The following is a 27,952-nucleotide window of genomic DNA, read 5'->3' as shown; positions in this document are numbered from 1 at the left end:
GAAGCACGCTTTGTTGCGCAAATAGCTGCGCTGGTGGAAATTTTGGACACCTTGATTGGAGGTAAAATCACGTTTTCAGACAACTCCCCAATGCTGTTACGTCTCTGTGTGGAAATCGGGGGTATTTTCTCTATTAAAGGACTGGATCTCGTAAAACTCCCTCTAGCCTTACCCAGTTTACAGGATGTCGAAGTTCCAGCAGGTACACCCCCAGGATCGGGCATGTGCGTAACTGGCATCGGTTTCCATCCCCGGCCGATGCTTTGAACATTCATGGCTGAAGGATTTTCAAGGTCTGCTTCACAGACGCCTAACCTGATCACGTTGTTGCAATTGTCTCTTTTAGTCTCAAGCCAGGCTTGTTTCGTTTGTTTAAACCGCAAAGACGTCTTCATCGTCATATCCTTTTAAAAATATTTTTCATTCAGTATTTTTTTTTTTTTTTTTTTTTATCTTACTGCGTTTATTTTGTAAACTTGCTCTTAGCTCCCTGATATGGTACTGTACGATTCCACTTGACCAGTTCCGAGTGCAGTGTTTCTCCCCTATCCCTCCTATATACAGCACGTGTGGGTTAACGCCTCTTTTCTAGTCAGTTGCATCCCTTCAGCGTTAAGGCAAGGTGAGCAGTAGCAATACCCGCCCTCTTTCTCGTTAACCATTGAATTCCCATGCAGTTGCAGAACGTCAATGGTTCTGCTTTACGCACCGTTGCTCTGAATGTATGATGTTACAGTCGACTCCGTAACACACAATACAACACAGTTGCGTGACAGATTTAGTGTTCATAAAAGCATTGCTGTTAGAAACGGGAGTTTCATTTTGATACTCTATCATCTTACCGCTGTCCTCTACACATGTACTACAGCCAATCGGAATGCAACAGAGTAAAGTTAGTTCCCGTTTGAACAATCACACCCATTTTGATCTGTGTAGAATGCAGTTGGAAATATTTCTTTTTATTTCCATAGTTGTGGCAAATGTCTGAAACATCAAAATAACAATCACAATTATGAGTACTGAATTTATTTATTGTGCGATTCATTGAGATGTGGTTACATTTAACTGCGATGTGAAACGTAGACAAGCTTGGCTTAACATTGGACCTACTGGATCCTGGGCTATTTTGCTAATTGTTGTCAAATTGTGATGCGATTTGTACAGCAATTCTTTAGCATGCTGTAGTTCTGAAGGGCTTTAGAATCTAGGTCTCCATGACGATGTATGCACAATCACCAGTTCTGGATTCCAACTGATTCTGCTAATGTTAGGAAGGTAGAACATTAATACAATAATTGCTGCTATTAACTTATTTCTCTTAGTTTTCAGAGGTTATAGACAGAAAAGAAGCAAAATGAAACGTTATAAAATATACATTTCTCTTCCTTTATGTAGTAAATCAAAAATATTTTAGGTTGTACTTCTTTCAAAGTAAATCTTCCAAAAGCAGCAGTGTTTTATCCCAGTAAAAATGAAGTTTATCTTGAAGAAAGAATTAACCATTATTAGGGTTATAATTGGTCTTTCCAACATGGGCGAAAACAAAACCAAGGACGAACTTTAAAGTGAGGTATCAATGTGACTTCACTGCTTGAATGTATCCCCTAGGCAAAGGTATTAATGTACTTTAAGTGATTTTCAAAAGACTTTACATGAATTAAGAAAATAAAAACAACCACCACACAGCTTGAATCCAACAGCGACCCGTAAATAAATCAGTACCAAGAGTTATCGAACAACAGTCAGGTTACCGATGTCCATATTCAAGTCCGTTTTGGACGGGTATACAACTTTGAGACTGCCGTCTGTGTCCACGATTCGAACCTGCTGCACTGTGAGCTCAGGACAGGCATCCTTCCCCGCATTCTCACTGGCTGCTGGCTCTGTAGCTGTTTCATCGTTGGCTGGATCCGTTTCGAGGTCTAACGAAGCTTCTTCCTTGTGGTCGAAGGTAAATTTATTAAGCTCAGCCATTTTCTGCGAGGGGGGGGGGGGGGGGGGAGAGCAAAGTCATCTAGTTATCAATCCAGATTTAGTTAGCGGCATATTTTAAGGCGATACATCATATTGCTGTTCTGTGATATTTTATAACGGCATTTGTGGATTTGTAGTGCTGTCACATGCTCAAGTTTCAGATGCACAATGGAAACTCCTTAGTTTATTTTCTTAACTAAAAAACAACCTGGAAAGCATGGACAAAATGTCACCCTATTTTTCCCCAGAGTGCAATCTGTTCATCCTTGACCTCTTTACAGGTCTACATTGGTTTACTGAAAATTATGTTTTTCCTCTCACATTATTAATATCTCCAGAGAGTTTTTTTTTTTTTTTTTTTTATCTTCATATTGCAGGTCATGCCTTTAGCCAATTTCTGTCATTGGCTAGGCTCCAAGATACTTCTGTGTCAATATAAAGGGCCCTCCTCTCATTACAGCTTTGGCTTTTGTTACTCTTGGATCAGGTTCACAACTGTCTCTGACACCACTGTTTAAAACATTATCCCATTACTCACGTTTGCTTTGGGGATTTATCAGTCTTTGTGCATTGGAAAATTGACAACTGCCTTGTTTATGTAACAAATCCAATTAAGACCTGTCACATCAAAGTTTATAAAATAAATAAATAAATAAAAACACACACCAAGTGGTTTCTTAAATATTTAAACTCTGAGCCTTAAACTCAGGGAAGATAAATAAGCAAGGTGCCTCACCACAATCAGGGAGTCCATTACATCTTTGCAGACCTGCAGACTGGTTGAACTGGTCACCTCCACAAACAACTCGCTGGTCGACTTTCTCATCTACTTAACAGGAAACAAAGTGGTCTTTAACACTCTTTTTAAATGAAGGTAGTACTAAGATACAGCGCAAAAAAACCCCCATAAAACACAGACATGGTATCATGGTATGGTGTTCAATTCTGATCATTTCCCTTAGAGAAATGAGCTATTACGATAGATTGAGAGATCTGAATCTAGAACAAAGAATTACAGAGGGGATATCATAATAGTCTTTAATCTTTAAAGGAGTTCAAAGTGAATCCTCGCCAATACTTTGAGTGCAACGCAGAAACTAGGACTACAGGACACTGCTGGAAATCTGAGAGACTGGAAAGAGGACAGGAGATTCTGCTTTACTCAGAGTGTGTCTAGAGTATGGATGGGGTTACCTAGCCATGTTGTTGATGCTGAATCATTGGGATCCTTGATATTTCTTTTTTAGATCACAAATGGTTCCTAGGAACTGGACGAGCACTGATGGGTTGAATGCCCTCCTCTAGTTCTTTTGTTCCTAAATGATTTTGGAGCCCCAGATTAACAGGGTTTAACAAACCATGAAACTGGATTTCAGAGATAAATAAACCCCTCAACACAAAGCATGTTTACTCTTGGTCAACAACCATGACCTTGTTAAATGCACACACACGCCAAACCGGTAAACAGCCTTGTCAATTATGCAAGTCAACACTCTTTAATAACCTCTTCACTGAGCAGCCCCATGTCTTTACTGTGAAGCAACAACACTAAATATGCAATGGCTGCATGAACCCAGTATCCCATCTCCCACCCTCTCTACACCTTGATTTCTATACAGTGCAGCACCAACTACATGGGGTTTTTCAAGCTATTCAGATAAAGCTGCCCCTACCTTAGTCTTCTCACTGTTTGTGATTGGTGGAAAAGAGATCACATGATCCTCGGCATCAACCACACAGGGGTAGTTTTCCTTTTCATCCAGTAACTGCAGGTACCTGGAGGATTAAGGGAAATCAAATTGGAATTAGTGCTGGAAAAGTTTACAAAAAGCTTCAGACACACACAGGGTCTAAGACTATCTTATTTCGAATAAATTTGAAGGGCTTCCTGTAAAATGGTCAATATTAATATTTGCAGAATATTTTGGTGGTGGTGGTGGTGGGGGGGGCACGACTCTACTACAGCTGTCTCTGCAGCACCTGTGATTTCTGCATTTACTTATGTTTGTGTACAGTATTAGTGTTGATTAGTGTTGCTCAACGTGTGCAGCTGGAAGTTACTAACTTGCTTTCGAAAATGCTCACCTGAATGAACAAGTAAAATAAGTGAGTAAGTCAGTGTGTCCCATGGAAATGTATCTGATTTCAGTCTCCTGTCCCGACTGTTCCTAGGGCAACAGCTTTGGAATGACGTACTCACTTGTGAAGTCCGGACACGTTTTGTCTTTTCTTCTGTTTTCTCTGCTCCTCAGCCTCCAACTGCAGCTGTCTCACCAAGTCTGCCGCCTTGATCTCCTTGCGACCCAGTGGGACAATCTAACAGGGAACAACAGGGCGGGTGAGAGGAGAAAGGGGGTAGGTGGATCCTGAGACTCTCTCTTACAGAGATTAGAGGAAACTAGCCGTTACACTGCCAGCAGGGAGTAGAGGCACCCAGGGCAGTCAGGGTAATACTGTGGAGTTTCAATAATTTAAAAGAAGAAGTTGCAGCAGAAATTTGCGGTCTTGGAAGCACCTACCTACCAACCAACCTGACAGATCTGTTGCCTTGCCCACTGTGAATGGAACTCGCAACAGGGAGATGCAGCTTGTATATATTACAGATATCATGCACATCAGGGAATGATTTTTGGGGGTGGGCAATAAAAGCAAGGTGAATTGAGTATATACACCATTGTGATCACACTGAGTTCACAAAACAACTGGACTATTTAAACAACTGCTCAATTTCCACCTGTAACAGCCTTTTTCTCTGCTTGCTAACAGATACAGCAGCAATCCGCAGTGCAATCTGAGACACACAGTCTTCATTTATTATTAAAACTGCCTGTAACGTGATGGTTCCATGTGCCTAATTAAACCAGGGATTCAGAAACAAGATTCTTTACAAAGCTGGAAACTGGCCCTGACCCAGCCATCAATAATACAGGCTTATACATCCTGGATGACTATTGCTGAATATGCAGACATAGTTTGTGTGCAAAAAAAGTGAAACCATGAGGCTAAATATAGATACCAATCAATGATATAGGTAGGCACCCTTCCCATTGACTTCATTTATATACATTGAAAACACAAAGGGGGTGTTTTTCCATAGATATACTATATGTATGCTTTCTGAGATAACGCTTACATCTCATCACTGAACTCCAGGTTTATTCTTGGTTTATAAATGTATACTTCAGTTCAGATAATGAACATGTATATTAATACCACATATTCTTAATCTACTACTACATTCAATTTGTGACACTACTGTTATACAAACCTGTTCAGAATCATTATTGTTCATACTTAGAATTATAAAGAAAGTCTTTCATGCCATACCTTCAGTGTTTTGGGTGATCTGGCATCATACAGCAGGGGTCCCTTTACAAGCTGCAGGTCGTGTGTGGCAATGGTTGCCTTCGTTCTCTTTTCACAGATTTCATCATGCAGCTTTATCTTAAATTAAAAAGACAATAATATTTCGCTAAATGATGTCTGCCCTCTAGTGATCAAACAGATCTTTTTAAAGCTGGATGATATTTTTCTAATAAACAGATGCACATTTTTTGGCTAGAAACAGTTTTGTGTACACCCGTATGATATATAAAAGCAGGCTTCTCCCTGTCAGCTAGCGGCCTGACACTTCAGCAGGGGAGAAAGTCAAAAAGCATTGCTGCAGATTCCCTGACTTGAAGGAAACAGGGGTGGGGAAGCAATGTGGCATCACCCTGGTGGAGTCCACCCCAGACCACCCTGTACTGGAAACAGCCCTGAACTACAAAGCGTGTATTTTATTACCTGCGCGGTGAGGAATCTTTTCAGAGCGTTTCCCGATTTCAGGTTCATCCCTCTGACAATGCAGCAGACAATGTATGGCCGCACTTCTTTCACCAAAGCGGTCACTTTGACAGTGACTGCAGTGGGGCTGTCTGATACATGCAAGACCCTGACCATCATTCTGTTTAAATCTTCCTCCTCCTCCTCGCCCTCCTGATCCTTCTTGTTCTTTTGACGCTTATCTGGCCTTTTCTTTTTCTCCTTCTCCCTGGAATCATCTTTTTCTCCCGCGTCCTGCTTCCCCTTGCCTTTCCCCTTGCCCCTGCCGCCTGCTCTCAGATAGTCCAGGACAGACTTGGTCTGACAGCCGTTCACCATCTTCTCCAGGCGTTTGTCTTTCAGCTTGTTCCCTCGAAAGTTGATCTCCTTCAGCTTGCAACAGTCCGCCAGCTCTGAGGGGATCTCTGTGAGCTTGTTGTTTGAAAGATCTAAATTCTGGGAAAAGAAGACAAAGTGTTACAAAAAGTCAATACGAAAATAGATAAACACCCACGGCAGGTTTGATAGACCCCTGGAAAAAAAAAAGGTTTTAAAAAAAAGAGCACTGGAGCATGCTTCAAAACACACTGTTAAATTGAATTGACATTGTACAAAAGGGCATTTTGTGCTTCCTATTTTAATTGTATTACATTATCAGGGGAATTTTATCTGAGGTGCACAACCAGATATGATTCTTGGTTAACTTGTTAATTCATCAGACACAAAACCCTGCTGGTTGTCCGGTGTGTTTATACCAGTTGCAGGCAGAAATTCGTTCAGTTTGGTGCCTGCTCCTGCATTAGCCTGCACTGACCTGCAGCGGCCGGCTGCTACAGCACCGCCACCTCATCAAAATCGACTGCAGCTCGGGTAAAACAATGCAAACTTGTACTGTTAACAATTGTATAATGCTGTTTTAGCACTGCGCCTTGCTTTAAATTTGTCAGCAATGATTGGCTCCATGTTTTCTGTACGTCACAAACGGCGTGGAGCCTTCACCTGCATGACGTATATTTACATAGCCAGTACCTTGAGAGCAGAAAGGCGGCTTATCTCGCCTCCAATATCTGCAATCGCATTCTCGTTGGCTACGATGGTACTGAGAAGGTCGAGGTCGTCGGAGAAGAAATCAGCCGGGAAGGCTGAAATCTCGTTTTTGGAGATGTTGATAATGGCCAACTTCACGCACTTGTTCAGGCCGGGGGGCAACGTTTTGATTTGATTGCAGCTGACATTGAGTGTGTTCAAATCGCAGAGCTGGGATATCTCTTCGGGCAGTGCCTGTAGCTCATTGACGGACACGTCCAACACTTTCAAGTTCTTCAAATTCCCGACAGCTCTGGGGATCTCGGCAAGTTTATTCCTGCACAGAAGAAGGCTTTGCAGGTGAATCAAATTTCCAATCCCTTTGTCTATCTCCCTCAAGCTGGGGCACTGGCTGATTTCCAGATAGTTAAGGAGTGTGAGCGAATATATTTTGGGATCTAGGCTGCCGGTTTGTTGTGTTTTCTTGTCAGTAAGTTGCCCTTGCAGTACGAGCTCCCGTCTCTTCTCCTTCTCGGCTTTTTCAATCTTTTCAGCCCACAAGGCACCCGAGTCTCCATCAGCAGCCGCCATACTGCCGTAGAATGAAGAGAAAAGACCGCAAAAACCGGAAGAGGAATGTAACTACTTCCTGTAAAAAAAAAAAAACTAAGCATCAGACAAATTGTAACTTACATTTTTTTTAAAATTTTGATCCCCGTTCTCAGATATATAGGGAAAAAAACAACTAAATCGCATACTTCAAATCCATAACAGAAAAAATGGCTCAACGACCTTCTTTACTAGAAAGGCCGCAGATGTTTACCTTTATTACCGGAAGCGGGTTTTAAAAAGTTAAAAACTACATTTCCCAGAGTCCCCTTCGGAAAAAAAAAACACAAATTTAACACGCGCATGCTCAGTGTATGGTTGTTGTCAAGCGGTGGTTATGGAGATGAAGGAAAATAGGTTGGCAAATGCACGGGATGAAAATAGATTATTCTAAGTGCTTCTACCGGTGTAATAGAGTAAAGTAAACCAATATAGCTTTATGTAGGTTGATTGTAAGCTATTTGAAAGCGAGTTCTCAAACAGTACGAAACATTTTAACGCTTATTTTTTTTTTTTTTTTTTTTTTTTTTTTTTTTTTTTTTTGGATGACTTACATTTATATTTTGACAACATTGCATCTCGGGGGAAAAAACATGGTAAGTTTAAAATACACTTCACTTATACCATTGTACTACCGCAGCTTTCCATTTTTAAACGAGATATATTGATAATTTAGATGAATTTACCCCGTGCAGCGAGGTAGAATGCGAGTGTTGTCTGCCTGTCATATTTAGATTTTAGAAGTAGAACCTGCCCCTCCCTAAAAAATAATAATGCATAAATAAATAATAATGCATATTTTTATTCCATATATGGTAGATTTATAGAATTTCAAATGCTATTGTCTAGATCAATTTCTGTATTATTTTTTCTTAGGAAACGACTTTTATTTCCCGATTTTGAATGGATGCCTGAATGGATCAGCAGCCTGATTTTTTTTTTTTAATGATTTTGAAAAGGCAAGAGGTGGTTGAAGAGGTAGGTCAGCTATCTCGTGGAGAAAGTTGTGCATATGCATGAAACATGTTTGTTAAAATCCAATGCAATCATTGCGTTCTAGCACTAGAGCTCAAATTTGTAGTAACACAATGGTGAATTAATTGTGTTCAGGTAACATTTCTGCATCCCACTTAGTTTGTTTATTAACACTGTATGTTCTCAGTCTGTGGCCTAGGGGTTCACGCAATAGTGTCAATGGTCTATGTGTGCAGCAGGGCTGTGAGAGAATGTGCCAATATGTAAAGCTTATTTCGAGGGTGGATTTTGTTGAATCCGTTCGAAATCTAAAAATGTCAAACGTGCTCTAGTGTAATTGTGTTTTGAAGTGGATGAGCCAGTCAGACAGCCTACATCTTTTCAGCTTTTCACATGGATATCACTGAATGCATTTGTTGTCTTGTCTCCAAGCACGGTGCTGTAGAAGGTGTAAAGTCTGATCCTGGTGCAGCACTGTTAAGATTAGTAAAATCAGTGCACGTTCGGTTAAACCCTCAGGACATATCCTCTAACAACTGGTTATTTTTGTTTTCAGCCAAGCATTGCAGAATGCCTCACAAGATAGGGTTTGCAGTGGTCAGCTCCTCTGGAAATGAGGATGGCTACAGTGCCAAGGAGCTGATGGTTCATGCACCTACTGTCAATGGATGGAGATCTACCAGGTAACACACGCAAACCTGACATAGTGCAAGCTATTTGCAATGATACATTCCATCAGTGCATGCAATTATGAACCTACTGCTCAGTTTCATTAAAAAATAAATAAAACTTAACGCTATTGTCAGTTGATTTTGTTTTCTGTCAAATGCTGAAAAACAGGGAGATAAGTAGAGTATGGTTAAAATTGGGTAATGTAATGCAGAAATAATCCGTGAATGGGGGGTATTTATAATATGTCTGACTCTCTGCAGGTCTTGCTTGTATCCCCAAGTAATTATCCTTCAGCTGGTGGAACGTTGCCGGATTCGGAAACTCCAGTTACTGGCTCACCAGTACATGATCTCTGCTAAAATCGAGTTCTACGTCAGTGACAGCTTGCCAGAGTACTTTTCACCCAATCAGTCAGACAGGTTCCAAAGACTTGGGTAAGTGTTGGAAAAATCACATAGGCTTGGTTCAGACTTGCTGTCTTGTCAGTAGTCTATAAAACTGATTTAATAATCGTCATTATTTTAGATGTCATATCGATTTTGAGATACAGACCGAGATCTTGCAATACCACAAATGTCTTATCAAGCGAGTAGGGGAAGCTGAAGGTAAAATAAATGCTTGTTAAATGATTTTGCTGAGTTTGTTTCCTTGATCTAGGTATGTATCGTTATCAGACAATGAAAAGACAGGTTTTAAAGCTCGGGAATTGAAGTCTGTCCATGTAGATGCCGTGGGACAATACCTGAAACTCATCTTCCATAAAAACCATGTGAACCGCTACAACCTGTACAATCAGGTAGGATGAACGACTGTTTAAAAAAGTGACTTTAGTCCTGTTTGCACTGACTGCTTTTAATACACTGCCCCACATACACTAAGAACACACATATCTGTTACTATGGTCACTGTGTGTGCATCATGGAATTTTGCAGTTGTAATAATCGGTTTGAACAGGATTAGAATTATGAAGCTGGATAAGACACCAAAGTAAAATCACGGAGAAATAAAATATAAATCTGTATTGTTTTAGCAGCCAGTGCCAGCAATGTCATGGTTCCAAATGCCTTAAATCATCTTATTTTGAGTTTTGATAACCACAGATACTTAAAACTAAAGGCAATATTTCTGTTTATCATTAAATATTTGTAAGCTTGGGAGTCTTAAGTCAGCTGCTGGTGTGCACAGTATCTTGTTGCTTTGGGTGTGGTCAACTAAACAATATTTGTTAGGCAGTATAACACAGGTTTGAAAAACTATAAGTGTAAAGGTAAGCGTGAAGCTTTCAAAATCTAGTGACATGTTTTTGGGACTGCCTCTGAATGGATTCAAGAATGAATGCTATTGTTTTTAAGTAAAACATTTTAAGTAAAGGAAATGTAAACCATAAACTCTAACACTCGTTTACTAAAGTTATTTAGTTGTGATTTATTTTCCAGGTTGCTTTGGTTGCAGTAAATGTTCTCGGAGATGCTGTGGATGGCGAAATGCAGGGCACCGTAAGTTTAGATAATTTATATTCTCAAATCAAAACACTTCATATGTTTAATACTGTTAATCCAAATGAAAAATAATGTGCTGTAAGAAAAGCTGACAGTTAAAAAATTGCCTAGAGGGCGCTATCAGCACACAGCAAGAAGCAGAATGATGTTTTGCGTGCAAGTCAAGAAGCCAAAATCCCCACAGTTTTATTCTGTAAGGTATAATCTTCACCCAACAGAACCAAAGTCATGTTTACAGCATAAAACAGCCTATACATTTACAAACCCTTTCACTTAAGAAAAAGGATAGCACAACAGACCAGCTATGTGCTGCTTGTTATAGAAACAGTCGTTCCTAAAACGGGTTGAAGTGGTGTTCGGCATGTTAGAAAGCATGTGTTTGAATATTTCGGTCACATCTTGATATAGAAATTGAGAAGGGGATTGCAGCGATCTGAAGAAACTGCTGTGTAACTGTGGAGAAGGTTTCTGCAAAAGAAACAGAGTAATGTGATGAAAGTGCCGATGGATATCTGCTGGAAGAAGAGGTCATTCTGTATTGGGAAAGGGATTCCAGTGAACAAAGTCAGCATTGTTGCAGTGTAATCTATTTCAGCCCCATTACATTTAAAGGATAATGTTGCTTTGTGTGCTCTTGGGAATCAGCTGCAGATTGCTTCTGTGGGTTTTATTTTCCAGATTTAATAAGTACAGTTTACAAAGTCCTTCTATTGACGTGCTTTTTCTTTTACTGTAAAGAATTGATTCCTGGATTACACTACTGCACTGTCCTGCGGAGAGATATTTAATATGTGTGGCACCCCATGTGGAGTTTTCTTTTTTCTAATGTCAGCGTGTTTTAATCATCTTCTCTGGATACTCATGTGTATTCCTTTCCGTTTTTAGGGACTTTTCTTGTAGATCAAATACTAACAAACACTTTAAAGTCATTTTTTACTAGTTGTCCTTTAAACAGGTCATTTAGTCAGTTCTGCAAACATTTCAAATACAACTCTGAAGATATCCCGTTGAATCCACATTGTAGGTCTGATTGTGGACCATTGGAGTTTGAACTACAACATGTGAAAGAATTGGGTACTAGGGTGCAACAGCCACTTCTCATCTGTAGCGCTGTTCAAATAGTATACCGAGTGTAAAATCCAGTAACCAAAATATTTTCAGCAGAAGGAAAGGTGGACCAGTGGTATTATTTCAGGGGATCTGTTTCAGTGGCATATTAAAATGTGTTTTTTTTTTTTTTCGTGCAGCCCACAAAAGAGCAGCTGATTGAACATTACCTTCACAACACTCATGAGGATTCTGCTCTGGATGGAACCTATCTAGAGTAAGGGGATTGTATTGTAAAGGTCATTAGCCAATGAGCAGTGAAAGCTAATTTGCAAAGTATTTAATCAGATTACCTCTGGGGAAGGCGCCGGGCCCCCCGAGAGTCTGTTTAACTTCTATGGAAATGTAGAGCAGTCCTGCAACAAAGTCGAATGCGTGTTCTACAGTATGATTCATTCCTCTGACTGGCAAGCTTACAGGGTCAACTGCTTTTTTCTTGTCAGTAAACTGGACTCGATATCCCCTCTGGATGACCTGGCATTTGATATGTATCAGGACCCGGAAGTGGCTCAGATAATCCGCAAGCTGGACGAGAAAAAACAAGACGCAGTCCGAATGGAGCGCTACGACCTTGCCAAGAAACTCAAGCAGGCTATAGCTGACTTACAAAAGGTACTGTGATGCCTGTGCAATGGTGAAACAAGAAAAGAAATACATCCGCCTATGTTTCTTTCTGTCAAGCTCTTTCCTGGCCGTTGTACCAGCAGCTGCAACCCTTTGGTCAGTGATGACGTTGTTTATGAACTCGCTGGCTGCTGCGTTGCAGGTTGGGGAACGCTTGGGTCGGTACGAGGTGGAGAAACGCTGTGCTGTTGAGAAGGAGGACTATGATGTTGCCAAACTGAAGAAACAGCAGATGGACGAGTATCGGCGGAAGGTGTATCTGGAGATTGAGCTGCACAGCCTGCTTGATATGGGTCCGGTTAGTACTGCACAGCTGCTGATTGCATTAAAATCACAAGGGTGCAGACAGATATACAGATTACAACCAGTAGCTTGAAGTGTAACATTAACTGTCCACCAAACCCATGGAGCTTGTTAAGCAATGTTAGTCTAGCTCGCATATTATTAAAATTTATTTTTTATTTTTTTATTTTTAGAAAACAATTCTGTCATCCGCAAAATATTTTTTTAACCATATGCTGGAATAACTCAATTGCTGGGATTTTAAAATATTCCTTTTTTTTTTTTTTTTTTTTTTTTTGTTTTCAGAGAACTGAAGAATTCCCCTTGGAGCCACTGGGTTACTCTAGCAGTCCTCGGCAGCCGAAGCCGAAAGAGTCATCAAAGCATAAACAAGGGAAGAGCATTGAAAAAGCTCCCAAATCTGAACCAGAGCGTGTCTCTCCAAACCCTACTCCTCCACAGCGCACCCCAACCCCTCCACCCACTCCCCAACCACAACCTCCGGTACCCAAGATCAATGTGCGTCACAGACAGAGATTAACACATCAGCATCTCTTATTGACGGGGCCCTGTTTCCTTCTGGGCTGTAATAATGCATGAGTTATTTAATTTAGTAAGGTCCAAATATGATGTGATAATCACACTCTGTAATTACACCTGTTTAATAAGAGGAAGCAGAAAATCCAGGCGCCTATTTCTTATACAATAAGAGACAACCCACGTTCAGCTTTTCAATTTGCATAACAGATTGACTGAAAGGAATTGCTCTCCAGTAATGACAGCTAGAGGTTGAATTGCTCTATTGCCTTACCGTGCAGATTGATGCCCTGCCATACGATGAGAGACCCCTACCTGCTCTGCGCAAACAGATGGGAGAGACTCAGAACCAGCTGCCAGAGCCGGAAACCCCAGAGTCTGCCACAACTGCAAGGAGCACAGGCATCACCGGAGAGCCGGAGCCCATGACAGAGAAGGCTGTGAGGGAGGCCAGCTTCCCCATCGAAGTGTACGGAGAGGGCTTGGTAAGAAAGGGTCACTTGGCATGAGTCTGCTTTCAGACAAGATCTGGGCCACACGCTATCAAGAAGAGTAAAACCGCATACTAAAGACAATCGACTGCAATAGAGCTTCAGTGCAGGCTTAATATTATAGCAGGGTTCAGTCTGTTCCTTTCTTGCCCATTTTATTGCCTGGTGCTCTATTCAACGGCAGTCTGACCCTGAATAGCCCTGCGTTGGCCTAACCAGCATTGTGAGAATTGTAAATTCCATTCCCTAAACTCTCCATCTCCAAGGAGAGTCCTGTCTTGGATATTTCAATTTGTGGTTCAGGTAGGTCAGTGTATGCCTTGCTTCTTGGGACCAGTAGCTTCAAGTGCTATATTTTTATTACAAGCTTGACAGTCTTATCTATAATGTTTCAGGTTGCAGGAGCCTACTCTAAGACCTGGTCTTACCGGGAGGATGCCCTGCTGGCAGTCTATAAGAAGCTGATGGAGGTCCCAGCTGGAACTTCCAAAGATGACCTGAAGACCATGATGCGAGCTGCTGTCTTTCTTGTACGGAAAGCCCTTGTGGACAAGGTTGCATCTGTGAGTAACGGGGGTATTTCTGTTTTGCTTATCCTTTGAATGCTGAAGTAACAAGGTCAATTTAATAGGTCAGACAGGCAAGCAGGAATCTCCAGAACAGCAGAATTTAGTTTCAGCACAGGGATGCGATCTTTTCATTGAACATTTGCAAAGAAGATCAAAATAAACCGGGTACGAAACAAGTCACCCTTTCTGCAGGTCTTTCTTTAAAGAAATACGCACTTGGCAGCAGCACTGCACACAGGCAGCTGTCCGCTCTCCATGAGTTCTGTCTGTGAACTAAAATTAAAACTGCTCTGATGCCACTTTCATGTTCTACGTCTAAAACGTAGCCCTCGCACAAACATTAAAACTGTTGGAACTAAGCGTAACAAAAGAGCAAAAAACAAATCCAATTACTAAATTAACAATCCACTGAATCTCATTATCAAACAGGTAGGACGAAGTCATTTAAGTGGCATAAACATCTCAAAGTGTTGAGTCGGTAAGAAAAGAATCCACAGTCGACAGCACACAAAACAGTGAATTATTTTTTACCGATTTCAACATCATTGTTTAGCCCTTACATGGATAGCCACACGTGTTTGGTGTTTGATAGAAATTAGTTGCTGTCCGGTCAGCAGAGCTTTTTAGAGGGATGCACAGAGGGTTGGGTGTTTTTTGCCATTGGCTTTCATTAAAGGTAGGCCTTTGTAATGTAAAATACTTTTTTCCATCACAGATGTGTGTTATTCATGTCAGTCTTCGCTCCTCACAAAGCCAGACCTCAGTTCGCTGTTATTAATCCTTATAAATACGGCCTCAGCTCTCATTTAGAAACAGCCAGCCCCTCAGATAAAGACCATGTTTAGTCCCCTGTCTGAAGTGTTTGTTTTGTTATTGTACTCCTGTCAGCGCTATTGATTAATTAGCTGATGCAGTTGAGGAGAGAATTCCTCAGATGACCATTCAAACCGTGGCTTGAAATGAAGCTGTTAGACTTAATTTACAGGCAGTTTGAGCAACAATGCATTCACAGTGCTAGGGACATTCCCAGAGGGCTTACGAAATATTCTGCTGTTTTAAATTAAATCTATTTTTGTAACATCAGTAATGAAGAGGCTTACTTGCGATAACAAGAGACACCCATCGGATTCACTGTATCTGGTGTCTTTATAAAACTGAGGAATGTAATCAGTTTTAATTACAGCTCAGCTTTTTAATTTAAAATGACAGCTACAGTCACTAAGAGAAGGGGGGGGGGGGGGGGGCTGCATTTCTGTGTTCAGCAACTGAATGAATTTGTAAACTGAGTTCAACTCACTTCATCCTATTGTACTTCAAATGCCCCACTGGGGTGTAAAACTATAAAAGCATCTGAAATGGGATCTTTTATGTGGGCTGATTGGATTACTTCTGCAGCATGTTCATTAATTACTACATTGCTTCTTTTTTAAATGAATTAAGATGGTTGTCCAGGAATAACCCTTGCAGATACAGCAGTATACTTTCATTCAGATAATTCCAGCAAAAGCTGTCTTTTTGTACAGTTCTGACTGACAGCAACAAACCAACCAAATCACTCTTCGGATAGAATAATTGATGCAGCAGTGGGAAGTTTTAGGCAAAGTTTACATAAGAGATTTTTTCACCAAAGCACTGTGTTGTCTTCGTAGGTATTCCAAGCCTCTCTGAAGCTTTTGAAGATGATAATTACCCAGTACATTCCTAAACACAAACTGGGTAAAGTGGAGACCAGTCACTGTGTGGAAATGAGCCTACCCTACCTGATTGCTAAAACTGGAGACTCTACCACCCGGCTTCGCGTTGTGGCTACAGATTTCATCAGGGTACGGAAGTTTGCAGGAACTCTCATTTGCAATAGTAGTCTGATGTGCCACCTACCTTTTAAGATGGGCTATTGAGGCTGGTGTTATTAGTTGTTATTTTTGTTACTTTTATGTCAACTATGCCCTTACCTGTTTTATAGTGTACTTGCTTTTGTATTTGTTTGCAAACTTAAATCAGCTTATCCCCCATCAGACATGTGCCTTAACATTTCAGTGTGTGTGTATGTATATATATATATATATATATATATATATATATATATATATATATTATATATATATATATATATATATATATATATATATATATATATATATATATATAATATATATATATATATATATTAAATATAATCTCCCTGTGTCTTGGAAAGATTCTGTTAATTGAATGCGCTGCCACCACTTTGGAGTCTTGGAGCTCCTTGGATGTTTTCCACTAACACGGAGGTGCCTGCCATTTGATTCCAATACCCGTGCTGTAGTGTGCTGGCAGCAGGCGGGTCAAGCTAGCCACTGCAGCTGTTAAGTGCCACCTCAGTGTTTTCCATCAGAGAACAATCTTGCAGTGTGTGCGTGTGCATTACAGCATCCTCTGGGAGTCCCTCCCTACACTGATGGAAATGAGGGTCTGTCTTGGCTAAGTTATCCTACTTTTCTAAATGCGAATCTGGTTTATTATGCATTAGTTTGTCTTCAGAACTGAAGCCGTCCTAAAACAAACACAAAAAAACAGAGTGACTGGGTATGATTTGTAATCAGAGTTGAATATTTCTAGATATAAACCATAAGAAAAAACTTTGCCTTTGCGCTTGCTTCAAAAGAGCCCATGTGTCAAACACAACACTACAATTATGACTTGCTGTGGATTTATTCCAGCAGAATTGCCAGTGTTTAAACAATTACAGTCATTACAAATTAACACCAGTAACAGCAGGCTAGAATGAACAGATATTTTTTGTTATAAAAATGAAGCCGTAATTTTTCCAAATGTATGAAGTCTTTAAGAAAGCTGCCTGGAGTCATGCAGTGCTGTTCTCAATTTCCCCTCACAGTAGGTAAGCTATTACCTCATTAAAGTTTATAAGCAAATAAACTTTATGCAACTGAGTCATTATTTGGCAATCCAGGTTTTAAAAAAAAATAAGAAAAAAGCTTGTGTAATGTATTCTCCAAGTTTAAGGAGAGTGGAGTCGAGATGCAAGAAGCTAAACAAAACTAAAAGGAAAAATCAGATTAATACATGTCGTCATTTCTTTCCACAAAGGTTGCCAGCATTACATATCCTCCCCACAGTTTGCCACTTTTCCAAATGCTATGTTCAGGGACTTGGTTACAGCAGGATCCTGAACTGGAGTAGAAGATGAATTTAGTACCAGAGATTGCATGCATGAACTTTCCATTCTTCTCCAGGAGATGGCACTGTTTAAAGAGGTCATGCCACTACAGGCCATCCCTGCGGAGCTGGTAAAGCCTCTGAAACCCAGTACCCTGGCTCGGCTAGCCTTGAGCCAGCTGGAGCTGCTGGAGCGCCTGCTGAAAGACCTGGGCACTGACAACTCCGGCTTCACCATGGACAACGTCATGCGGGTAAGGACATAAGGGTAGGCCATTCCATGCAATGTTGTGTTGCTCCCCAAACAGCAGCTGTGTGTACTTTCTCTTCTGAGGTTGAATGTGTGTAGCCCTTTTGTCATGGATTACACTACATGGTTTAGGCAAAACCCAGAACCTGTATGACATGCTGACGGTGAGAGTGTGAGTGACCCAACCAACATGTATTTCACAGCAAGTGAACATTACTAAGTACAAGACAAGCGTTAATTGAAGTCTTTAAACCAGACGGTTTGTGTCAATCCCAGTCTGGCCCATGGACCACTGAGAGCAGCTGTGTAGCAGCACTTTCACTGTTTAAATATATGACCCCTCCCTCTTCATTCAAACACTGAGACCCTTGTGCTTTTGATTAGGTGCATGGTAACTGTTACCAGTGATTTGAACTAGGATTTAATGCTGATGGGAGCTTGGTAGAGTAACGTTTCATTACAGGTATTGGCACAGGAATCTGTGTAGTGAAGGCTGAATGTATTTGCCAAAGCTGGTCAGCTTCACAATTACATTATATTTGACATGACTGTTCAATGTCTGTTTTGTCCTTTAAATTACCGACATCTGAATTGTAATAAAATTGTTATCCTTTCTCGGTAGCTTTCTCATTCCAAATGCAAAACTTTATTTTGCAATTGTCTGAAGCATTGGTTTGCAGAAGGTTATTTCACATCCCTAAACTCTGTTGTAATTATGTGCCCTGATTTATATGTTTTCTTCTTTGTATGTTTGTTTCTCAACTTCTGACTGCCTTGTTTTGATTGATCTAAACAAAATTGTGTGTACAGCTTCAGCGATGGCGGGGAAAATGAAACACACAGAAAATAAAAGCCTACACAACGTATTCACTTATTGGAAGTTACAAAAATGAGGATCATACTTTTACTTTCAAATTGGGCTGTAGTGCTCTTTGCACAGCGTGGCAGGATGCACACACACAGGATGCACACAGCATTTTTGCTTTATTTTCAGTTCCTTACTGGCACTCAGTTAACACTGTGCAAACAAAGCTTTGCCTATCTCTCCACGCATGATCTTGTAACTATGTGCAAACTTTCCAACTGTTAACACTGTGTTCTTGGAGATTAGCTGTCACTTTAAATGTATAATGCCTTCCGTACAAGCCTGTTTTCATTGGATAGCACATCAGTTGACTTTTTTTTTTTTTTTTTTATATCGTTTGTAAATTGTATTTTAGTTCTAAGTTTGAGAGAGAGTTTTGGATAAGGAATATTAATTTTGCTCTTGATTTTTATTTAGAAAACTAAAATGCAGTAAATGATGCACCTGTTTAATCACATAGTAATAGTTTTTTTGTTTATTTCCTCTTCAATACTTTCTAAATTAGATTTTGCAGACAGAACTTAACTGTCAGAGTTGCTAATCACTCTGGAACTGAAATCTTGTCTCATACTGTATCTTGTACTAATGCTGTACAACACAGCTGAACTTCACTGCTAAAAGTTGTAGAAATGTCTTCTTTTAATTGTTTTAGCCTTAACCTTAACGTGTGTAGGGGGAGAGCAGATACGTGTTTTTCATTTTCAAGTCCAGGAACGGGTTTACACTGCTTTCGTCTGCCGAATAGTTCCCATTTCTCTCTGGTTACCTGGGAAATGTGTTCGGAGCAGTGATTGAGTTTCCTATAATGACAGTCGAGAATGAAGAGAGTTTCTGAAATAACCAATGCTGTGTCTGTCAAAATGAAGGGGAAAATATATCCAGTGCTTAATATTGCATTTATTTTCCCCTGTAAATTACTAATTTAGTTTAAGATTTAGATTAGAATTATAGAAAGATAGCTAGATAAAAATTATCAGACTTGATGATGCAAACTGTATTGGTAAAAATCTGCTTGTAAAAAGTCTCAATTTAAACTGTACTATTTGGAGTGGCATAGTTTCGATCACGTTAGTTCAGCAGGGAAGTACGCATTGAGATTCATGATCAGAGGTTAAGAAAAATCTTATGAAGCACTTATTAATGTTAACTGTTTTCAGGTGCTGTTGAATAATGGTTAAAGTGTATTAAAACATAGTAAAAGCAGAGTGAAGCACTGGCAAGCATAGTTACCTCGCACAGTTATCCTAGTAAAGAGAACAGATCAAGGGTCAAAGACATCCTGGTACCTCCACATGGCTCGAGCCTGGTATTAATCTAGAATTTCTTGTCGATATTGTTCTAGTTTGCGGTGGGGGCTCTAGAGCACAGTGCGTCGGAAGTGCGGGACACAGCGGTGAGAATAATCCAGATCATGTACCGGAAAAACAAGAGCGCTGTCCTGGAATACCTCCCTGCAGACGACGCCAACACCCGCAGAAACATCCTCTACAAAAACATGTTCGATGGGTTTGCAAAGATAGACGGTCGACCGACTGAGACGCAGGCGAAAGTGAGTAGTCGGGAGGAGCAAGGTTAAACAGTTGCCTTGCTGAGATATGCATGCCTGCATCAACTCCCCGTGCTTAACCAATATTTATTTAAAAGGTCTTGCACCGTTCTAAATCCGTGGGTGCAGTTATATCCGACACTGATGTCACTGCACCACGCTTACGTAGGTGCAATGAAAAGACCTCTAATTGCAGTGACGTTATGCTGCTGTAGTTTCAATGTGCCTACACCCGTGATGTGTTGTCCTTATTGTCTTTCGGTTTACTGTTGTCATCGTGGGGTGCCCTGGGCTTTCAGGCAGTTAACATGCTTCACATGCTCCCTCTGTCTCCATTAGACTCAGAAGAAGGCTGCCACACAGGAGGCAGAGAAACGGAAGAAAGAGGAGATTCGAGTCCTTCAGGAACAGCTGGCATCCCTGAAGGAGATCCAGTCAGGGCAAGCGAGCAAGGTGTGCGTAATGAGTAATCTACTGTGGCTACAGACTTATTCAGAGTGTAGCCTGGGCTATGTGCCAGGGGTGGGTACTGTGCTGAGATTCATACTTGTTTTCCTTTCTCTTTACTTTTAGGGCAAGGAGCGGGACACCCACAAACCCGCTAAAGCAGGTGAGTCTACAAGACCCTGGCGATAAATTGCAGGTGTGCTGTTTTACAGAAACACCAAACCAGACTAATTTTATAGACTCTACAGATCTGTAAAGCTGGGTCCACAACTGAGCAATCTGTTGTGCAACTTGCTTGCATGCAACCGAGTTGCTTACATTTGCACGTACCTGCAACTAGTTGTGAGCATTTGCGCAACCAGTTGCTTGAAGTAGAGCGAGTCGGGCTGTACTTTCCAAGCAACCTCTTGAACGACTTCTGTAGACATAGGCGATCATGTGGCAGTTCATGAACTCTGATTGGTTCGTATAATGCTGACTGCACGGCTTTCATATCCTGTCATAAAGAAACGCTCATTTTTAAAAAAGGCTTTACTTTTAATGCTGTTAAGTTTAGTAGTATTTTTAATGATTTTGTGTCCATCCGTACTGATTTGTCAAAACCAAAAAAAACTATTTCACCTTGTATGGAACACACAGGATGCACACAGGAGTTTCGCTTCATTTTTTTAGTTCCTCCCTATTTACAGTTTAGTACTTGGATCATTAGCCAAGCATATTGGTTAAACTAATTAATATCATTTGTTATGACATGCTGGTCTAGACACTATGGATATGGTGGGTTGTTGTTGTGAACTATTTTTTCATGATACTGTTACTAAGGAGTTTGAATAAAACTTTAGTTTAGAGATCCGTTATAAGTGGTCATAAACAATAGCAAAAACAATGGCAAAAGTGCATAATAAATATTGCAAAAACAAATCAGCCCCATACAATTAGTGAGACAGACATATAAAGACAGCCAGACTGTTTAATAGCATCATTGAGAACATGTTTATAGATTATTTGTAATCGCTTATATCGGATCCCTAAACTAAACTGGAGCTTGTATGTTATTGACATGACTTGTTTCATCGTTGTTCTATACGTTAGGGAAAACCAATGTGTAGAATAAGCACTGTGCATGATTAAGTGAACCTTGTGGCAGCTGGATCTGTAAAAACCAAACCTACTTTACCCATTTACACTCCTGCAATCCTTTTCTAATGCTTTCTCATAATCTCAGCTGTTTTATTAATGAAGTGCATGCTACGACAGTTAAAATATCTTGTATTTGTTGTCCAGCGGGGAAGAAGGCCCCTCTTGTCCCACCCCCTGACATTGGGGATGACCAGTCTTCCATTGCAAATTATTTAGATAAGTAAGTACATCTTTCTTCAAGTGTTTAAAATATCTGAGACAAAATGAGATCAGATGGAGCTAACTGGGGACAAAAGTGGAAAATGTGCCTTGGGATACTTAGCAGGCATTAGTCAGTGGTCAATTACAGTGTCCTTTTAATGGAAAAAGATAATTCAGATGTCCAAAATGGCAGTTTTGAGAAATGAGTAATGCTAACTCTCAATCGCTCTGAGAGCTGGAGAGCTATCTTTATCAGCTGTGGTTGCGTGTTTTTAATCAGAAAAAGTGTACAACCCTTAGTACTGTAGTACTGCTTTATTCTGTCCCCAATTCCTTCCTATAACACAGTTTTTTAACTTGCAAGAGAACTACTCAAGCCAATATTTTAGTTTCTCCTACCAGCAACTGAGTTTGTTTTTCCTTTGCTGCTGGTTTTGTAACATCCAATTAGTTTGAAGGTTACAGAAAATAAACGGGCGGGGGGGTGGTGCAGAGCGGGGACACTGCACTCAATTTAAAATCAAGCCCCTCAAGTTGTACACATCGATGTGGTTTCTGGCAAGGTTTTTGTTGCACAGAAATAACAAAGAGTGCCTTTTCATTTCAGCCTGTGTATATTTTGTGGAGAGAGAGATGACTCGTTTAATGAGGAAGGCTTGGATCTTCATTACTGGAAGAACTGTCCCATGCTGAGGCGCTGTGAACACTGCAGACAGGTACAAGTGTCCACGCCACAGATGTGCATTTCATTCCATTTCCATTCCTTTTGCTTTCTGTTCTTTTCTAAGTAACCTAAGGATTGCATTGGATTTTGTATCACTAGTTATTACTAATGGTTACTGATAGTACTGTGTACATACAGACTGTATCTGGCTGATTTCAAGAACACTGATGTGATTGCAGAATCTGCACATTTAATCTTGGGATTTGTTTCAGGTAGTGGAGATAGCCAGCCTGATGGATCACTTACTGACAGAGTGTGATAAGAAGGACAGCTTTGGGAAGTGTCCGCGCTGCACTGAAGCCATTCCCAAACAAGAGCTGACTGAACACGTCAGAGCTAAAGCATGTACCCGTAAGTATTGACTGAAGCCAGCGTGTTCGCTATTTAGAACAGGGAGTTAGCTTAGGGTGTCGTTTGCAGGACTGCAATGCACATTAGAGGAATACAGAATGAATATTATTATTTTTTATATTAAGTGTTTCGTTCTTGTGCATTCAGCGCTATCTTTCTAGAATCGTGTAGTGTTTGTTGGATGTTGATCAGAGCACATTTGTAAAGCATGCAGACAGGCAATCCTTTCTCCATGCTATACATCAACCCATTGGCCAGACAGAGAATACATTAACCTAGTATTTACTGAATCTGTGAACCAGAGAGATGGATACCAGTCATGTGGTGTAACCTTGCTCAGGAGACGGCATTGTTCAATCTGTTTAAATAATTGACAGCTATATTGTCTTCTGAAAGGACTGTGACTGCAGGGCTATTCTGAAGTAACCATGACAATATCAGGGTGGCCTGGTTCCCAGTATGGGGACTTACTAAGTTTCTTTTACTGCACATTGTCATGCTGTTTCCTCTGTTTTAATTACCTGATCCAGGGATCATGACATCCATGAAGTTCAGTGCTTTTTCTTCTCTTCTTTTCGTAACATTTTTCACTTTTATTTGTAGCTGCAAAGTCGGATAAAGTAGCCAACCACTGCCCGTTGTGCCACGAGAACTTCGCACCAGGAGAAGAGGTGAGGGGAGTCTTTTGCAGCTCCATAGCCATTCTGCATTTTTGGAAAAATGTCGTAACGTCAAGAAAGTTTGGGTGTTTATTTTTTAATGAATGCTATTTATTTGAAAATGAGTCATCTTTAAAAGGTTAGTACGTGGTGCGCACTTCTCTCCTTATATGGCAGTTTGCTTGCTGTATGAGCAGGCTGTTTTGTTTGAGGTTCCCTATTGACAAGTTAGGGTTTTCCCCAGAGTGGAAGTTGAACTGATGCAGGTGCTCACCATGCAGAAGATCTCACCCTTATGGGGAAGAACACAAATCTCTGAAGTGTAACCTGTCCTGTGAGCCCAGCGACATGCTGTACTGAGTCTACATGCAGAGCGTATTGTGCTTGTAACTGCCCTACAAGAGACTGAATGCTGTCTCGGCTCCAGCGTTTCTATTGCCCCTTGTCTTTCCACCCCGCCTTTGAGAACGGTCATTGGATATTTACAGGGCTAGTCCACCATAAACGTTCATCAGCTCCACTTTGTTTCTGGCTGTGCTTTTATGGATAGATCATTGTTTTACTGTCAGACCGAAGGGAAATCCAGAAACCCAGGTTCAAGTTTTCTTTATTTTTTTTTGGAAGATGTTTCCAACGTATCTTGCTGGGGTTTCGCTGGTGCCAGTCATGCCAGTCTTTATCCTGTTGCCGGGTTACTAATCCGATACATTACCTCCTTCGATACCAGACTTCCTCCTTCTGAGATCATCAGTGTTCAGTTATCTTAGTGCTGGTGGGGTTAGTGCATTGGACTCGTAACATGTTTAGAAATAAATACAGGTTAATACATAGCAAAGATCAGCAGATTAAATAGCACTGTTTAGCCCTATTATTGTCAAATGTAATCTTTGTAAATGGCAAGCCATTTTACCTGTCGCTAGGATAGGAGCATTTCAATAAATAATATGTTAGTTCTCAAAAATAGTTAGATCAATGATAGGATTATTTATGTTTTATATGTGAAAGTAACAAATTGATGCAAAATTGTGTTTACATAAATTTACAGGGCTGTACTTTAAATCCGCATTAAAGTGCAGTTATTTATGTTTTTATTTCATTCTGAAAGCATTTACAGCAAAAAGAAAGGGAATTGCAGTAAAGGGCCTGGGAAAAGTGTAGCAGGAAAATGAGGCATATTGTTTGCTGCTAGACAAAAGGCCCCCCACTGTGCTTTGACGCCAGCTGAATGCTGAAATGCAATAGCATGATGCATAATACATACGTGCAGGTGCTGTGCTGAAGAGCCTTTTCAGGTCTGTTCTGTTCAGAGAAAACAGAAGGGAAGTTACACGTCTGTTGCCTCAATGTATTTTTTATGGGGCCACACAAACATTTTTTTAGTGAAATCATTGAGGTGGACACTGTGTGTGGAAAGAATTTGGGTAAGCAAGATTTTCAGTATATTCTAAATTATAGTTTTGGGTACAGTATTAAAAACCATTACTCAGCTAGAGTTAACAGTATTTTCTTTTATTCCTGATGTTTTATTAATAAAGCACTTTCACAAAGAAAGAAAATTATACTTAATCACGGTGTGTTTTCGCTGCTTTTGTTCAGAAATAATGGAATAGATATTCCTTGAATGTCCAGAGAGATCTTTTCAGCAAAGCCGCACACTGTGTATACCAGAACCTTCTTCGGTTTTGTTTCGTCTGCTTGTTGTCTTCCTGTCTTTTAACCCAACAATGCAAGTGCAGGAAGTAATACCCATGTGACAAAGTCTACCATAAAGGAATCAAAGTTGTATTATGTACGAATATGGTGTCTCTTATTTCAAGGTGGCTTTTTAAAAAAAAATTTAAATGGAATTGTGCTATTGACTATCTTAAAAAAATTTAAAGATTCCCTCTAAAGGAAATGCGTAGATTCTCCTAAACTATAGAGGATTTAAAAATGTCTTTATGCAATAGGCTCCTGTGCTGACTTAGAAATGCCATTGGGGGATTTCTTAAAATTCCTATTCAAAGTGCTAGCTTGGATCTAAGAAGCACTCTTTTGCTTGTATGCACAAAGAAAGTTAACTCGCTGGCTAGAGTGTGAGCAGAAACAGGACACCCACCGCAAACCGTTTCTGTCTGCTCTGTTGATACACGTTATAATAAATTAACCCACACACAGTATGTCCAGTTCGCGTTATATCTGGTTAGGAAGTGGTGTGACTCTGTGTGTGTTGCAGAGCAAAGGAGAAGAAATGAAATGCAAGTAGTTTGGCTCTAGCTTGTACATGTGTGTGTGGGTTTCTGAAATGTGGTCAGTGAAGTACGGGGCCAGACTTGTTAATTTATCCATACAGAAGCAGGGACCCGGACTCCCTTTGAAAACTTCTTTCTTGTCCTCTCTGGTTGCTTTCTCTTTTTATATGGCAGTATCAGTCTTGCAGCAGATAGTATTCCATTTCTGTAGTGGTAGCTTAATCCAAGAGATTTTTCTTTTAATGTATTTAGTGTTTACTGTATGTCAGTATTTGTTTCCACTCTGCTTCACGCGACAGGTTTAACCAGGTGTCTGCTTGTCATTGATTGAGCTGATGGTATTTAAATGCACTGTCGGTATTGCCTATTGATTTTCAACTGTTAAATCGGTCAGTGCCTACCTGCCCAGGACCGTCCACTTTCAGTCCTAATTGTGTTTCTTTGGATATGTGAACTTTGTTCTTGCTTTATCGCACCATTTACCTTGTACATACCCATACCCCATTCAGTCACTGCGTGCATAGCTGTACCATGTTAAGTTTCCTATCTGTGTATTTATTTTGTAATGCATACATTTTTTCTTCAGTTTTAGCAGGGCAATTTCTCAAACTCTATAGAGTTCAGACAAACTGTTTTCTCATTTCTAACATCCCTTACAAACGTGTGACCCGTGTGTGTCTGTATGTGTTCTGGAGCCTGGGGTTATTGAAATCCACTAGGCTAGACGATCCCAGTGGCTGCTGTGTGTTTCACTGGAGCTCTCTGCTTCTGGAGGAAGCTGGTATAGGTGTGCAGCTGGAGTGAGGGATTATACTGTAACAGTGAGCTGCCTTGTTCTGTATCCGCAGTCCTGGAAATCTCACCTGATGGGGAAGGAAAGCTGTAAAATGAACCAGCGCAGGATGCAGAGAACACAGCAGGTGCAGCAAGGTAATGTATTCATCGCCAAGCGCCAAACAGATCTAACGTAGGAAAGGACCAGAGTAAACAGGCAGGCGTGTAGACCACGGAACTGAACTTGTTCCCAGATCACTGGCTTTGTAGGCTTATGAACTTTGTTTATTTAAGTGTCCCCACCCAAGATGAACTCCACAAGCCCCATTATGATTAAACATCTTGTGTATAAGGAGGTCCTGGGGAAAATAGTTATGAGCAATAATAGCACGATGACGAAAGTGGAAAGCCAAAAATAGACCTTTTTAAAATGTACTGGTATATTTTGTTTAATTTATCATCCAGATTTCGGTGAAACTTCCTTGAACAGAGTTTGTGTGAGTGAGGGCGTGCTTTTAATTCAAGCAGGTTTTTATTTTTGTCTGCAAGAACTTAAACTGAGTCTATTCTCACTTTTCATTAAATTAAAAAGGCTGCCTGATTTGCATAACTACAAGGAACGTTGTTAAAAAAAAAAAAAAAAAAAAAAAAAAAACCTACAATCAGAAGCCAGTTTTGTAATCCTCAAGTTCTTCACACAATGGTGAGATTAAGCTCAGCGATCAAGTGGGGTGGGGGGACGACTCTCCTTACCATGAAATGGATTACAAACCCCTTCCAAAGGGGAGGAAATAATAGCCAGTGTGATTTGTCAGGGAGTGTTGAAGCTACTTCAGCCCTAGCCTCTCAGCAAGTACCACTCAGAGTAGTACATGCAGTACCTGCTAAGGAGGTCTGCAGGGACTGAGAAACACACACAAAGAAATCGTGTTTGGTTTTTTTTTTACCAGGAAAGATGGGAGGTCTGTCTGTGACAAAACCAGGGGTGAAGGGTCGATCCCCGTCTATTGTGACCAAGATCCCAGCCCCTAAAACCGGACTCAACAAAACAAGCAGCAGGACCCCGGCCAAGCGATGACCCCGTGCGGCTCATACCCTCGCCACACAGCGCAGACAACGTGCATTTTAGTTCTTCCTAGGATGATGCAGTATGCAGAAAGACCTCGTTTGATACAGTTTTCCCTTTACAATATATTGATTCATAAGAACCCATTTGTACGGCATTGTGTCTGTAGAGTCTGTTTATAGGAATGCTTCGCAGTTTCTTACAATTGGTGCCTTTTGTGATCCCTGCAAGAGAGTGTAGACTTCTTGCTTCTTTTCTGACGTTCTTCTGTATTCTGCTGCTGTAGATGCTGTGCTATTTTCTTATTACAAATAGATATTCTATTTTTTTTATATATTGTGTGTATATATATATATATATATATATATATATA

At 40.5% G+C, this 27,952-nt stretch overlaps 2 protein-coding genes across 2 annotated transcripts; one reads left to right on the top strand and one right to left on the bottom strand.

Moving 5' to 3' along the window:
* Window positions 1–1,010: 1,010 nt before the first annotated feature.
* Window positions 1,011–7,421, bottom strand: LOC121329047 (leucine-rich repeat-containing protein 47-like). Its single transcript, XM_041274319.1, has 7 exons — window positions 6,808–7,421; window positions 5,761–6,234; window positions 5,302–5,418; window positions 4,175–4,290; window positions 3,648–3,750; window positions 2,711–2,800; window positions 1,011–1,977 (listed from the first exon to the last, which is right to left on the bottom strand). The coding sequence occupies exons 1-7, from the start codon at window positions 7,393–7,395 to the stop codon at window positions 1,729–1,731; spliced, it is 1,737 nt and encodes a 578-aa protein (XP_041130253.1). The 5' UTR covers window positions 7,396–7,421; the 3' UTR covers window positions 1,011–1,728.
* A 534-nt stretch (window positions 7,422–7,955) lies between these two features.
* On the top strand, window positions 7,956–27,661 carry LOC121328912 (centrosomal protein of 104 kDa-like). The gene is made up of 23 exons (XM_041274057.1): window positions 7,956–8,009; window positions 8,290–8,391; window positions 8,945–9,071; window positions 9,321–9,494; window positions 9,718–9,856; window positions 10,497–10,556; window positions 11,807–11,883; window positions 12,110–12,278; window positions 12,433–12,588; window positions 12,879–13,091; window positions 13,391–13,594; window positions 13,996–14,163; window positions 15,819–15,992; window positions 17,403–17,579; window positions 19,783–19,989; window positions 20,326–20,439; window positions 20,560–20,596; window positions 21,718–21,793; window positions 22,382–22,490; window positions 22,711–22,849; window positions 23,453–23,520; window positions 26,588–26,669; window positions 27,464–27,661. Exons 3-23 carry the CDS (start codon window positions 8,959–8,961, stop codon window positions 27,589–27,591), a joined length of 2,784 nt encoding a protein of 927 aa, XP_041129991.1. The 5' UTR covers window positions 7,956–8,009; window positions 8,290–8,391; window positions 8,945–8,958; the 3' UTR covers window positions 27,592–27,661.
* The last annotated feature ends 291 nt before the right edge of the window (window positions 27,662–27,952 follow it).

Source organism: Polyodon spathula, chromosome 16 (assembly GCF_017654505.1).
Source record: "Polyodon spathula isolate WHYD16114869_AA chromosome 16, ASM1765450v1, whole genome shotgun sequence".
Taxonomy (NCBI): domain Eukaryota; kingdom Metazoa; phylum Chordata; class Actinopteri; order Acipenseriformes; family Polyodontidae; genus Polyodon; species Polyodon spathula.
Note: the sequence above shows the minus strand (reverse complement) of the source record. Positions and strands in the feature narration are given on the sequence as shown.

Coding starts and splice junctions, on each gene's coding strand:
- LOC121329047 (XM_041274319.1), bottom strand. CDS start 7,395: ATGGCGGCTGCTGATGGAGACTCGGGTGCCTTGTGGGCTGAAAAGATT. Junction 6,235..6,807: donor GCCGCCTTTCTGCTCTCAAG/GTACTGGCTATG, acceptor TTCTTTTCCCAG/AATTTAGATCTTTCAAACAA. Junction 4,291..5,301: donor GATCACCCAAAACACTGAAG/GTATGGCATGAA, acceptor GTTCCCTGTTAG/ATTGTCCCACTGGGTCGCAA.
- LOC121328912 (XM_041274057.1), top strand. CDS start 8,959: ATGCCTCACAAGATAGGGTTTGCAGTGGTCAGCTCCTCTGGAAATGAG. Junction 11,884..12,109: donor CTGGATGGAACCTATCTAGA/GTAAGGGGATTG, acceptor TTTTCTTGTCAG/TAAACTGGACTCGATATCCC. Junction 15,993..17,402: donor TGGCTACAGATTTCATCAGG/GTACGGAAGTTT, acceptor ATTCTTCTCCAG/GAGATGGCACTGTTTAAAGA.